The 13,338-nt window shown below is 41.5% G+C and overlaps 2 protein-coding genes across 2 annotated transcripts; both read left to right on the top strand.

Annotated features, from left to right (window-relative positions):
• Nucleotides 1–3,822: 3,822 nt before the first annotated feature.
• LOC125568269 (arginyl-tRNA--protein transferase 1-like) lies at nt 3,823–5,938 on the top strand. The gene is made up of 2 exons (XM_048730118.1): nt 3,823–4,710; nt 5,000–5,938. Exons 1-2 carry the CDS (start codon nt 4,016–4,018, stop codon nt 5,577–5,579), a joined length of 1,275 nt encoding a protein of 424 aa, XP_048586075.1. The 5' UTR covers nt 3,823–4,015; the 3' UTR covers nt 5,580–5,938.
• A 1,593-nt stretch (nt 5,939–7,531) lies between these two features.
• Nucleotides 7,532–12,108, top strand: LOC125556795 (transcription initiation factor TFIID subunit 11-like). The gene is made up of 3 exons (XM_048730666.1): nt 7,532–7,639; nt 10,605–11,458; nt 11,749–12,108. Exons 1-2 carry the CDS (start codon nt 7,532–7,534, stop codon nt 11,220–11,222), a joined length of 726 nt encoding a protein of 241 aa, XP_048586623.1. The 3' UTR covers nt 11,223–11,458; nt 11,749–12,108.
• The last annotated feature ends 1,230 nt before the right edge of the window (nt 12,109–13,338 follow it).

Genomic DNA, 13,338 nt, shown 5'->3' with positions numbered 1-13,338 from the left:
TAAGAGAAAGAAAAGTGTTTAGATTGTAGAAGAAAAAGGAAGCGGTAATTAAGAGTACGCGTGAAGCAATGTATCTAATGAATTGTCTAGGTGTGGTATGATTAACAGATGGAATTAAAAGAGATTTGATAAGTGTTGCAAAAATGCTGAAAAAAAATTGAAATACTGTATACGATGGAAGGAAATTTTGTAGAGAATAGAAAATGATGTGTGCAAAACGGCGAAAAGAAGATGAAGTCAGGGCGCGGGAGGCGATAAGGGGAGTGTGGCGAGAATGAAACGGCAATGTAGATAAGATAGGAAGAATTGTTTACCCTAGATGGAGCAAGAATCTGGTGGCAAGAGAATAGAGGAAAAGACTAAAGGCATGAAGAAAACAACCGGCATGTATATGTAAACATAAACATATCAAAATAAAAACAATAAGCCATAAGTGTGTAGGCTAAAAACGAGGGATATACGGTTCGTATATGAAGCGTGTTTCGAATGATAAGGCCCTCATCACCCGCCCCTACACGCTCGTTGAGTAATGCCTGTGGTTAAGTGTGGTGCATGTAATGGTCAAACCTTGATGGCGCTAGATGTTGTCCGAGAGCATGATAATCTGAAAAGTAAAAAGTAGTGCGCAGGGGGAATGAGGTAAAGAGAACAAATGAATAGAGGCTAAAATATGTGGGTGAAGGGTGTAGTGAGCGAAATGGTGCACGTGATAGTACTGGTTAGTGGCTGTATGCGGTAAACTGAACGGTAAATAAGTGTGCGGAATAGTGTACGTAGCGGGAAGGGGAGAGAATATAAGTAGTGTAATAGGGTGTGTAGTATATATGGTGTGTGTGTGGAAAGAAGGGTGTACATACCGGTGTGTGGAGTGTATATCTTGGAAGCTTGGATTTGGGGTGTTTACGGTTTGCTGTATTGAGCGAAGTATGGGGCTACTAGCGGCGTGCGCGCGTGGTTGTGCAAGTATTACATTTTGCGTCGGAAGTTATTAGATTTCGCGTTAAGATTACATTTTGCGTTGAAATTTATTACATTTCGCGTTAAGGTTACATTTGCGTTAGTTATTACATTTTGCGGCGTACAATCCCACCCCATCCACTCACTTTTCAGATTGGTGGTATGAAAACGTTATTCAAATAAGATTTTAGTTGGGAAAGAGTTAATGATCCCGTTTTCTATTTAGGTTTTAACAGTAATTAGCATTTCATATATTTGAATATGGCAAAATTATCACGGGAGAGCATGCCCCCAAACCCCCCTGAAAAATGGGCTCGAAATCAACGTTTCACCTGGCTTGGTGGTGTTTAAGGCCAACTCCGTCGCCTGTTTATGGGCATGTTTATGTCAGTCCCCCCCTCTCCCCCCACACATAATACTTTTAGTTCTTTTTTGTTCTAGGGGAGGGCGTTAATGTTTGGTCGCCTTTTTTGGGGAGGGTCACGATTTTCAGGAATGGCTATCGGTATCTGGGGCATTTCGGAAAAAAACAGTTTCTTCAAGACCATCAGTAACTTTTATGGGTTCGGTAATTTCAGGTTATCAGGTTCTGGGCCGGATTTAAAAAGTTGAGGTGTCTTCAAGTTCGTCGGTAGATTAGGTGGTTTCGCCGAGCTCAGCTGTCTTTTCAGCGAATGCCGTGACCTCCAAAACGGCCAGATAGCACGCAGATAGTTTTAATTCAATCTAAGGCTAAGTTCAAACGTCGTCTTATCCATGATTTTTATTCGATACAAATGCATACAAATGAAGATGAAATAATCGACTCGATTCATTTGCATGCACTTGCATTGAATACGGCTCATGGATAACACGACGTTTGAACTTAGCCTAAGACAAAAAGACAAAAACTTTGGGGGGGGGGGGGACGCAAGTTGCCTATGGTACCTATGACTGTGCACCACCCCTTCCCCCCCCTTAGCCAATCCTGGGTACGCTTTGACTTCTGCAAATCCTGGATCAACCTTTTACCAGAACTGATGGATAAACAGATAGAGCTGGATAAAGGACTTTTAAAATCACTTGAGAATTATATAAATCTGAGCCATCATCTGAGCGGTAAAACCGATATATATCATATCAAATATAGATATAGATTCTATGGATTCTCGTAACCAAACCAACTACGCGTGTCCTACAAGCCAATTCATAGGTACAATTATGGAGTAAACAATGTCAGACACCTAAACACATGATTATTTTTAGAAGCTCCATGATGGAGGGTAACCATATCAATGGTATTCTGCGTTGTGTTCTTCGACCTCTCTTTAAGGTAGTACTATGACGAAGGGCTAACGCTCGAAACTACAGCAAATCAACATCAGGGAGCTTGAAGCATAAACGTCAAAACTCTGTTGATTTATTTGCCTGTTTTCAAAGGATCTTTTGCTGTTGTTTTTCAACGCAATGCGGAGCTGAATAAAATGACATCTAATTCCTAGTGACACTTGTTGGTTAATGCCAATTGAGAGAAACTCACATCAGGGGAAAGACATTTAAAGACATCCATGCTCTCTTGCCTCTATTGTTTCTCAAAACTGTCTTGTAGTAGTTGATCTATACTGACTAAAAACACAGAGCACAAGTTTAAAGCTCAATTAATAGATCAAGTAGGAAAAACTGTAGGTGGTCGATTTAGGAGCGCACTAAAGACAAAACTACCTATATGTCAAAGGCAAGCTCGCTAAAGCCCAAACAAAACTACCTACATGTTCCAGGGCACGCTTGCTAAAGCACACAAAGCAACCAATATAGAGACATAATTTTCAGATTAAATACGTGCGTTTTGCCATTCCATAAGTCTGAGCGCAATAGCCCGCAAGCGATACAAGGAGTCTTGTATATGACGCATGTGCCGAAGTACCCTAAGTAGTAAGTTTAGGAGCTGGCCATCTAAAAATACCAAGGGCAACTCATTGACAACACTTTACACCTTGCGTCAAGGGTATTATTCAATACACTGAAAAAAGGCCTATAGCTTTCTTCGCTTCTCAAATATTAAAAAGGAGTTTTTTCGCAGGATTTTGCAAAATATTCACAACAAGACCAAGAGAAACTTAACAATTATTATTTTATAAAAGATGACTTTATTACCACATTTGTTAAACTAAAGAACTAATAACTAATAATGGCTGCACATGCTTAACTGCTTTAACCCCCCTCCCCACCTTTCTTACATGACAGGCTTTCATCTACCCCCAAAAAGGAGAGGCTTTTCCATATTTGCCAATATAGAGATTATAGCGGAAAATAAATTTGCTTTTAACGATAAACTAGTTCGCTTGTATAGACACATTAAAAAACTGCTGAGATTGAACACTTGAACACCTGGCCCAAAAAGAAAATATTCGATTTACCACGAGTTAATTCGTTTGGTTTATATAAAAGAATTTTCTGGATCCACCTTCCTATTTAAATGGCAAGTATCATTATTAGCGTCATAAGTTCGATGCAATATTTTATTGTATTTATATCTAATTTGCGATAAACACCCTCAAAAGGGTTGAATCATTAACAGGGTTAATCGGTTTTTGAAAAATTCCTCTTACCTACGGTCCATGGGACTCACAATATTATCGAAAACAGCCTCATGATTAAAATTTTCTTCTAAAATTATTACTTGTAGGAGCTTTAAATAACACAAATCGTAGGATATAAATACCGATCTACGAGCTCTGATCTAAGGAAAAGAGTGGCGAAGGGGGCCTAAAGAGAAGCAACAGGAGTTTGGCAGCGTTGAAGGTAAGAGTTCGAATAACTCTTTCAAGGAAGGATAGTTGTTCGCCACATCATGTTTTTGTGCTTTTTTTTACAGATCATGTGCAAAAAAAAGGCTGTTTTTCTTCTTTTGCTGACTTACGCCGCGACAGTAGCTCCAGAAAGTCGGCTACTGAGTGCAGAAAACCAATTTGATCAACAAGATGGCGAACTCCTGAAACTTCGAGAAGACGAGCAAGCTGTGAATGATGAAGACGAAAGATTTCTGGACGAAGACAATGTACTGGACGGATCTCCTCGCATGGATTTTCATAGCAAAGAAGAAGCGTCACAGAGCCAAACTGTCAACGAAGACAAGGTGCCGACCACAAACGATGACGACGAAGACAAGGCGTCGACCACAAACGATGACGACAAAGACAAGGCGTCGACCACAAACGATGACGACCAAGACAAGGCGTCTACCACAAACGATAACGAAGAATTCGGGGAAATCGAAAAAAACCCTCCGGTAGAACCAGCCGAATACCCTATTTCTGAAGACAAGAGAAAGGACCTGCTTCGTCAAATTATCGAAGAAGAAAGGACACCCTCTAGTGATGATGATGATGGCGATTATGAAGAGCCTGACGACGACCAGCCTGTCCATCCAAGCCATTACAGCGTCCCTGAAGACGAAATCACAAGCGCCGATGAAGATGAAGATGATGATAAAGATGAAAAAGAGGATGAAGATGAACTTGAAGAGGAAGAGGACTGGAGTAAGAATAAGACGAAGAAGAAGACAAAGGAGAAAACAAAAGAGAAGATTAAGTCAAAGACGTTACAACGACGGGGACTTTTCAAGAGACAATACAAGCCGTGGTCGAGATGGAAAACATACTCCGTACCGAGAGAGCGGGAATTTCCTAATTACTGGCAGACCAAATGTTGCGGAGGTTGTCTTACAGGGTGTGGCCCGGTTGCTTGGGCATCAGTATTTGGCTATTATGATCGGTAAGATCTGAAGCGGAATTCGGTAACAATACTGGTGTATTTCCCACACAACATCATCATTTGCAATGCATTCATATCGTCGACCAAACATTTGTACCAAAATAATTATCGGGCTAGTTTTAAGATATAGGTTTTGGGATGTCGAAGTTATCTGGCAGGCTCAAATTTTATAAGACACGATTTCTTTACTCTTTAAAGTTTCCTGGTACAACATTTTTGGCGCCTATTATGGTTACGGCTAAATACATTTGTTATACATTGTCTTTTCAAATTACTATTTTTTTTCCAGGTTAGCTCACATCTCTCCCAAGTACCACTTCAGCAAAGAGCTTTACCGCTGCCACAACGGTGTTTGGGGCTCCCCGAAGTGCGTAGCACCTAAAAAGGTCACTTGGACTGTCCGAAAATACATTGAAGCCATCCGCAAAGAAGTAAGAACCTATTGCAAGAAGGGCTTGGGTGCGACCAACGCAAAAGGTATGGGAAAAATCCAACCTTGGTACCGAGCCAGACAGGGTTACGAAGCCTACATCTCCAAATATTGGAAAAAGCTCTCTTATAATCTTGGCTGGCCACGGCCTTGGATCAAACACAAGGCGGCTAATGCCATCAAGAAGGGCCTTCCAGCGGTAATGGCGTTCCACACGAAGAAAAAAGGCAAGGGTCGGCACCTTGCTGTGGCAACGAAGTACAAGCGCAGGTACAGGAAGTGGCGTCGCTGCATCAAGGTGTTTTGGAAGTGGAAGTGCTTTAAATGGAGGCATACCCAAGTTCAAGACAGGTTTTACATGCACATGGGCTGGGGTACCTACAAGAACGGATGGTGGCTCATCAAAACCTATGCTGCCTTTGTGGCAGGCAAGCACTAAGAACAGTAATACACTATTGATAAGACGCTTTTAATAAGCTTTAATAAGACAATCCAAACAGTGTGAAAATAAGCAGATCTAACAGATACACCCGTCCCAGCCTGTTCCCAGACGCTGTTATCGGGCTTCCTGTGCAAGATGAACCGTGATGTAGCGTAGGGCCGAGGACTTTGGCTATCTGTGACGTCAAAACTCTTACTAAGCACAGGAAACCTATAACAATCCGAGACTAGGCTGGAGATCATAAAGTCATTGTCATAGTGGCAACTGTTTACAGAATGTTGAAAAATTCAGTAAACAAACCGATTAAAGCTCATTGTATTAAATGCAGATTCAATAAAAAAAAAACAGATGGCCCACGTTTGTTCCAGCTTCACTTCTTCCAGTCCTTGGTAGTATTGATAATGACAGAGAGTATGTATTTGACTTTCCACTCTGGATTAGGGTTAGGTGACATAGTTGTTTGTGTGTAAGTAAAGGGGGGTGCTGTATGTGTATTTAGAACACATTTTAAAATAACATTTTATTTCAACGTTTCTCCTGGCTTGGTGGTGTTTAAGGCCAGCTTCTCCGCCCCTTTATGGGAATGTCTAAGTCAGTCCCCCCTCTCCCCCCACACATAATACTTTTAGTCCTTTTTTTGTTCTGGGGAAGGGCCTTATGTTTGGTCTCCTTTTTGGGGGAGGTTCACCATTTTTGTGCTTTAGATTGGGGGAGGATCGATCTTTTTGAACCAGAAAAAAAAAATCAACGTAGATAAACCGATAAATAATGACCTTTCCCTTAGGTGACCCAGAAATACCCTTGTCGCAGTGCAAAAGATGCTTGATGTAGCTATACGAGGGAGCGATGTGCGCCAGACGATCGCCTGTAGTTAAGTGCGGTGTATGTAATGGTCAAACCTTGAGGTGCTAGATGTCGGCCGAGAGCATGATAATCTAAAAAGTAAAAAGTAGCGCGCAGGGGGAATGAGGTAAAGAGAACAAATGAATAGAGGCTAAGATAGGTGGGTGAAGGGTGTTGTGAGCGAAATGGTGCACGTGATAGTACTGGCTAGTGGCTGTATGCGGTAAACTGAACGGTAAATAAGTGTGCGGAGTAGTGTACGTAGCGGGAAGGGGAGAGAATATAAGTAGTGTAATAGGGTGTAGTATATATGGTGTGTGTGAAAAGAAGGGTGGACATACCGGTGTGATGTGGAGTGTATATCTTAAAAGCTTGGATTTGGGGTGTTTACGGTTTGATCTATTGAGCAAAGTGAGGGGCTTCTAGCGGCGTGCGAGCGTTGGTTGTGCATTTATTACATTTTGCGTTGGAAGTTATTAGATTTTGCGTTGAGATTACATTTTGCGTTCAAAGTTATTAAATTTCGCGTTAAGATTACATTTTGCGTTAGTTATTACATTTTGCGGCGTAACACCCCCCCCTACTAACTTTTCAGATTGGTGGTATGAAAACGTTATTGAAATAAGATTTCAGTTGGGAAGGATCCCGTTTTTATATTTAGGTTTTAACAATAATTAGCATTTCGTATTTGAAAATGGCATTTTTTTTACAGGGGAGCATGCCCCAGACCCCCTATACAATATTAATTACACTCCTGAAAAACGGGCTCGAAATCAACGTTTCTCCTGGCTTGGTGGTGTTTAAGGCCAGCTCCGCCGCAGCTTTATTGGGTATGTCTGAAAAATGTTGAAAAAATTCAACTTAGATAAACCGATAAATAATGACCTTTCACTTAGGTGACCCAGAAATACCCTTGTCGCAGTGCAAAAGATGCTTGATGTAGCTATACGAGGGAGCGATGTGCGCCAGACGATCGTAGTAGCCGAAGACCATGGCCCACGCAAGTGGTCCGCATCCCACCAAACATCCTGAGGCACTGTTTATAAACTCTCTATAGTTTGGAAAATCCTTCTTTCCAGGAATTGACCACTCTCTCCATGCCGACCATGGCTTACGACATAAGGTCGAACATTTTGGGCCTCATCTTCAGGACAATAAGTGACAAAGCTCTTCAGTATCTTTTACGACCTCAGAACGTTCAGGAATGGCTATCGGTATCTAGAACATTTTGAAAAATTGAATTTCTTCAAGGGCATTAGTAACTTTTATGGGTTCGGGAATTCCAGATTATCAGGTTCTGGGCCGGATTTAAAAAGTTGAGGTGTCTTCAAGTTCGTCGGTAGATAAGGTGGTTTTGCCTAGCTCAGCTGTCTTTTCAGAGAATGCCGTGACCGCCAAAACGGCCAGATAGCACGCAGATAGTTTTAATTCCATCTAAGGCTAAGTTCAAACGTCGTCTTATCCATGATTTTTATTCGATACAAATGCATACAAATGAAGATGAAATAATCGACTCGATTCATTTGCATGCATTTGCATTGAATACGGCTCATGGATAACACGACGTTTGAACTTAGCCTAAGACAAAAAGACAAAAACTTAAAAAAAAAATTAAAAGTTCAGGCGCGTATACGGGGGTGGGGAGGGGGGTACGCAAGTTGCCTATGGTACCTATGACTGCGCACCCCCCCCCCCCCAGCCAATCCTGGGTACGCTTTGACTTCTGCAAATCCTGGATCAACCTTTTACCAGAACTGATGGATAAACAGATAGAGCTGGATAAAGGACTTTTAAAATCACTTGAGAATTATATAAATCTGAGCCATCATCTGAGGGGTAAAACCGATATATATCATATCAAATATAAATACAATCAAAAAGCCCAAACTGTCGCGATATCGTACCAGAACAATGAATACAATACACCAAAAACTGGAAATCGACTCTCTTTTGGCAGAGTCGATTTCCAGTTTTTGGTGTATCATATCAAATATAGATATAGATTCTATGGATTCTCGTAACCAAACCAACTACGCGTGTCCTACAAGCCAATTCATAGTTACAATTATGAAGTAAACAATGTCAGACACCTAAACACATGATTATTTTTAGAAGCTCCATGATGGAGGGTAACCATATCAATGCGTTGTGTTCTTCGACCTCTTTTCAAGGTAGTACTATGACGAAGGGCTAACGCCCGAAACTACAGCAAAACAACATCAGGGAGCTTGGAGCATAAACGTCAAAACTCTGTTGATTTATTTGCCTGTTTTCAAAGGATCATTTGCTGTTGTTTTTCAACGAAATGCGGAGCTGAATAAAATGACATCCAATTCCTAGTGACACTTGTTGGTTAATGCCAATTGAGACAAACTCACATCAGGGAAAAGACATTTAAAGACATCCATGCTCTCTTGCCTCTATTGTTTCTCAAAACTGTCTTGTAGTAGTTGATCTACACTGACAAAAAACACAGATCACAATTTTAAAGCTCAATTAATAGATCAAGTAGGAAAAACTGTAGGTGGTCGATTTAGAAGCGCACTAAATACAAAACTACCTATATGTCAAAGGCAAGCTCGCTAAAGCCCAGACAAAACTACTTATATGTCAAAGGCAAGCTCGCTAAAGCCCAGACAATACTACCTATATGTCAAAGGCAAGCTCGCTAAAGCCCAGACAAAACTACCTATATGTCAAAGGCAAGCTCGCTAAAGCCCAGACAAAACTACCTATATGTCAAAGGCAAGCTCGCTAAAGCCCAGACAAAACTACCTATATGTCAAAGGCAAGCTCGCTAAAGCCCAAACAAAACTACCTATATGTCAAAGGCAAGCTCGCTAAAGCCCAGACAATACTACCTATATGTCAAAGGCAAGCTCGCTAAAGCCCAGACAAAACTACCTATATGTCAAAGACAAGCTCGCTAAAGCCCAGACAAAACTACCTATATGTCAAAGGCAAGCTCGCTAAAGCCCAAACAAAACTACCTATATGTCAAAGGCAAGCTCGCTAAAGCCCAGACAATACTACCTATATGTCAAAGGCAAGCTCGCTAAAGCCCAGACAAAACTACCTACATGTTCCAGGGCACGCTTGTTAAAGCACACAAAGTAGCCAATATAGAGACATAATTTTCAGATTAAATACGTGCGTTTTGCCATTCCATTAGTCTGAGCGCAATAACCCGCAAGCGCGCAAGCAATACAAGGAGTCTTGTATATGACGCATTGCCGAAGTACCCTAAGTAGTAAGTTTAGGGGCTGGCCATCTAAAAATACCGAGGGCAACTCATTGCCAACACTTTACACCTTGCGTCTAGGGTATTATTCAATACACTGAAAAAAGGCCTATAGCTTTCTTCGCTTCTCAAATATTAAAAGGGAGTTTTTTTTCGCAGGATTTTGCAAAGTATTCACAACAAGACCAAGAGAAACTTGGTCTCTTATGAAAGATGACTTTATTACCACATTTGTTAAACTAGAGAACTAATAACGGCTGCACATGCTTAACTGCTTTAACCCCCCTCCCCACCTTTCTTGCATGACAGGCTTTCATCTTCCCCCAAAAAGGAGAGGCTTTTCCATATTTGCCAATATAGAGATTATAGCGGAAAATAAATTTGCTTTTAACGATAAACTGGTTCGCTTGTATAGACGCATTAAAAAACTGCTGAGATTGAACACTTGAACACCTGGCTCAAAAAGAAAATATTCGATTTACCACGAGTTAATTCGTTTGGTTCATATAAATAAATTTTCTGGATCCACCTTCCTATTTAAATGGCAAGTATCATTATAAGCGTCAGATGTTCTATGCAATATTTTATTGTATTTATATCTAACTTGCGATAAACACCCTCAAAAGGGTTAAATCATTAACAGGGTTAATCGGTTTTTGAAAAATTCCTCTTGCCTACGGTCCATGGGACTCACAATATTATCGAAAACAGCCTCATGATTGAAATTTTCTTCTAAAATTATTACTTGTTGGAGCTTTAAATAACACAAATCGTAGGATATAAATACCGATCTACGAGCTCTGATTTAAGGAAAAGAGTGGCGAAGCGGGCCTAAAGAGAAGCAACAAGAGTTTGGCAGCATTGAAGGTAAGAGTTCGAACAACTCTTTCAAGAAAGGATAGTTGTTCACCACATCATGTTTTTATGCTTTTTTACAGATAATGTTCAAAAGAAAGGCTGTTTTTCTTCTTTTGCTGGCGTACGCCGCGACAGTAGCTCCAGAAAGTCGGCTACCAAGTGCAAAAAACCAATTTGATCAACAAGATGGCGAACTCCTGAAACTTCGAGAAGACGAGCAAGCTGTGAATGATGAAGACGGAAGATTTCTGGACGAAGACAATGTACTGGACGGAACTCCTCACATGGATTTTCAGAGCAAAGAAGAAGCGTCACAGAGCCAAACCGTCAACGAAGACAATGTGCCGACCACAAACGATGACGACGAAGACAAGGCGTCGACCACAAACGATGACGACCAAGACAAGGCGTCTACCACAAACGATAACAAAGAAGTCGAGGAAATCGAAAAAAACCCTCCGGTAGAACCAGCCGAATACACTATTTCTGAAGACAAGAGAGAGGACATGTTTCGTCAAATTATCAAAGAAGAAAGGACCCCCTCTACTGATGAAGATGATGGCGATTATGAAGAGCCTGACGACGACCAGCCTGTCCATCCAAGCCATTACAGCGTCCCTGAAGACGAAATCACAAGCGCCAATGAAGATGAAGATGATGATAAAGATGAAAAAGAGGATGAAGATGAACTTGAATAGGAAGAGGACTGGAGTAAGAAGAAGACGAAGAAGAAGACAAAAGAGAAGATTAAGTCAAAGACGTTACAACGACGGGGACTTTTCAAGAGACAATACAAGCCGTGGTCGAGATGGAAAACATACTCTGTACCGAGAGAGCGGGAATTTCCTAATTACTGGCAGACCAAATGTTGCGGAGGTTGTCTTACAGGGTGTGGCCCGGTTGCTTGGGCATCAGTATTTGGCTATTATGATCGGTAAGATCTGAAGCGGAATTCGGTAACAATACTGGTGTATTTCCCACACAACATCATCATTTGCAATGCATTCATATCGTCGACCAAACATTTTGTACCAAGATAATTATCGGGCTAGTTTTAAGATATAGGTTTTGGGATGTCGAAGTTATCTGGAAGGCTCAAATTTTATGAGTAACGATTTCTTTACTCTTTAAAGTTTCCTGGTACAACATTTTTGGCGCCTATTATGGTTACGGCTAAATACATTTGTTATACATTGTCTTTTCAAATTACTATTTTTTTTCCAGGTTAGCTCACATCTCTCCCAAGTACCACTTCAGCAAAGAGCTTTACCGCTGCCACAACGGTGTTTGGGGCTCCCCGAAGTGCGTAGCACCTAAAAAGGTCACTTGGACTGTCCGAAAATACATTGAAGCCATCCGCAAAGAAGTAAGAACCTATTGCAAGAAGGGCTTGGGTGCGACCAACGCAAAAGGTATGGGAAAAATCCAACCTTGGTACCGAGCCAGACAGGGTTACGAAGCCTACATCTCCAAATATTGGAAAAAGCTCTCTTATAATCTTGGCTGGCCACGGCCTTGGATCAAACACAAGGCGGCTAATGCCATCAAGAAGGGCCTTCCAGCGGTAATGGCGTTCCACACGAAGAAAAAAGGCAAGGGTCGGCACCTTGCTGTTGCAACAAAGTACAAGCGAAGGTACAGGAAGTGGCGTCGCTGCATCAAGGTGTTTTGGAAGTGGAAGTGCTTCAAATGGAGGCATACACAAGTTCAAGACAGGTTCTACATGCACATGGGCTGGCGTACCTACAAGAACAGATGGTGGCTCATCAAAACCTATGCTGCCTTTGTGGCACGCAAGCACTAAGAACAGTAATACACTATTGATAAGACGCTTTTAAAAAGCTTTAATAAGACAATCCAAACAGTAAGAAAATAAGCATATCTAACAGATACATCCGTCCCAGCCTGTTCCCAGACGCTGTTATCGGGCTTCCTGTGCAAGATGAACCGTGATGTAGCGTAGGGCCGGGGACTTTGGCTATCTGTGACGTCACAACTCTTGCTAAGCACAGGAAACCTATAACAATCCGAGACTAGGCTGGAGATCATAAAGTCATTGTCATAGTGGCAACTGTTTACAAAATGTTGAAAAATTCAGTAAACAAACCGATTAAAGGTCATTGTATTAAATGCAGATTCAATAAAAAAAAAAACAGATGGCCCACGTTTGTTCCAGCTTCACTTCTTCCAGTCCTTGGTAGCATTGATAATGACAGAGAGTATGTATTTGACTTTCCACTCTGGATTAGGGTTAGGTGACATAGTTGTTTGTGTGTAAGTAAAGGGGGGTGCTGTATGTGTATTTAGAACACATTTCAAATCACATTTCATTTCAACGTTTCTCCTGGCTTGGTGGTGTTTAAGGCCAGCTTCTCCGCCCCTTTATGGGAATGTCTAAGTCAGTCCCCCCTCTCCCCCCACACATAATACTTTTAGTCCTTTTTTTTGTTCTGGGGAAGGGCCTTATGTTTGGTCTCTTTTTGGGGGGAGGTTCACCATTTTTGTGCTTTAGATTGGGGGAGGATCGATCTTTTTGAACCAGAAAAAAAAATTCAACTTAGATAAACCGATAAATAATGACCTTTCACTTAGGTGACCCAGAAATACCCTTGTCGCAGTGCAAAAGATGCTTGATGTAGCTAAACGAGGGAGCGATGTGCGCCAGACGATCGTAGTAGCCGAAGACCATGGCCCACGCAAGTGGTCCGCATCCCACCAAACATCCTGAGGCACTGTTTATAAACTCTCTATAGTTTGGAAAATCCTTCTTTCCAGGAATTGACCACTCTCTCCATGCCGACCATGGCTTACGAC

This window comes from Nematostella vectensis, chromosome 7 (assembly GCF_932526225.1).
Source record: "Nematostella vectensis chromosome 7, jaNemVect1.1, whole genome shotgun sequence".
NCBI lineage: Eukaryota > Metazoa > Cnidaria > Anthozoa > Actiniaria > Edwardsiidae > Nematostella > Nematostella vectensis.
This window is presented reverse-complemented; position numbering and strand designations above follow the sequence as displayed.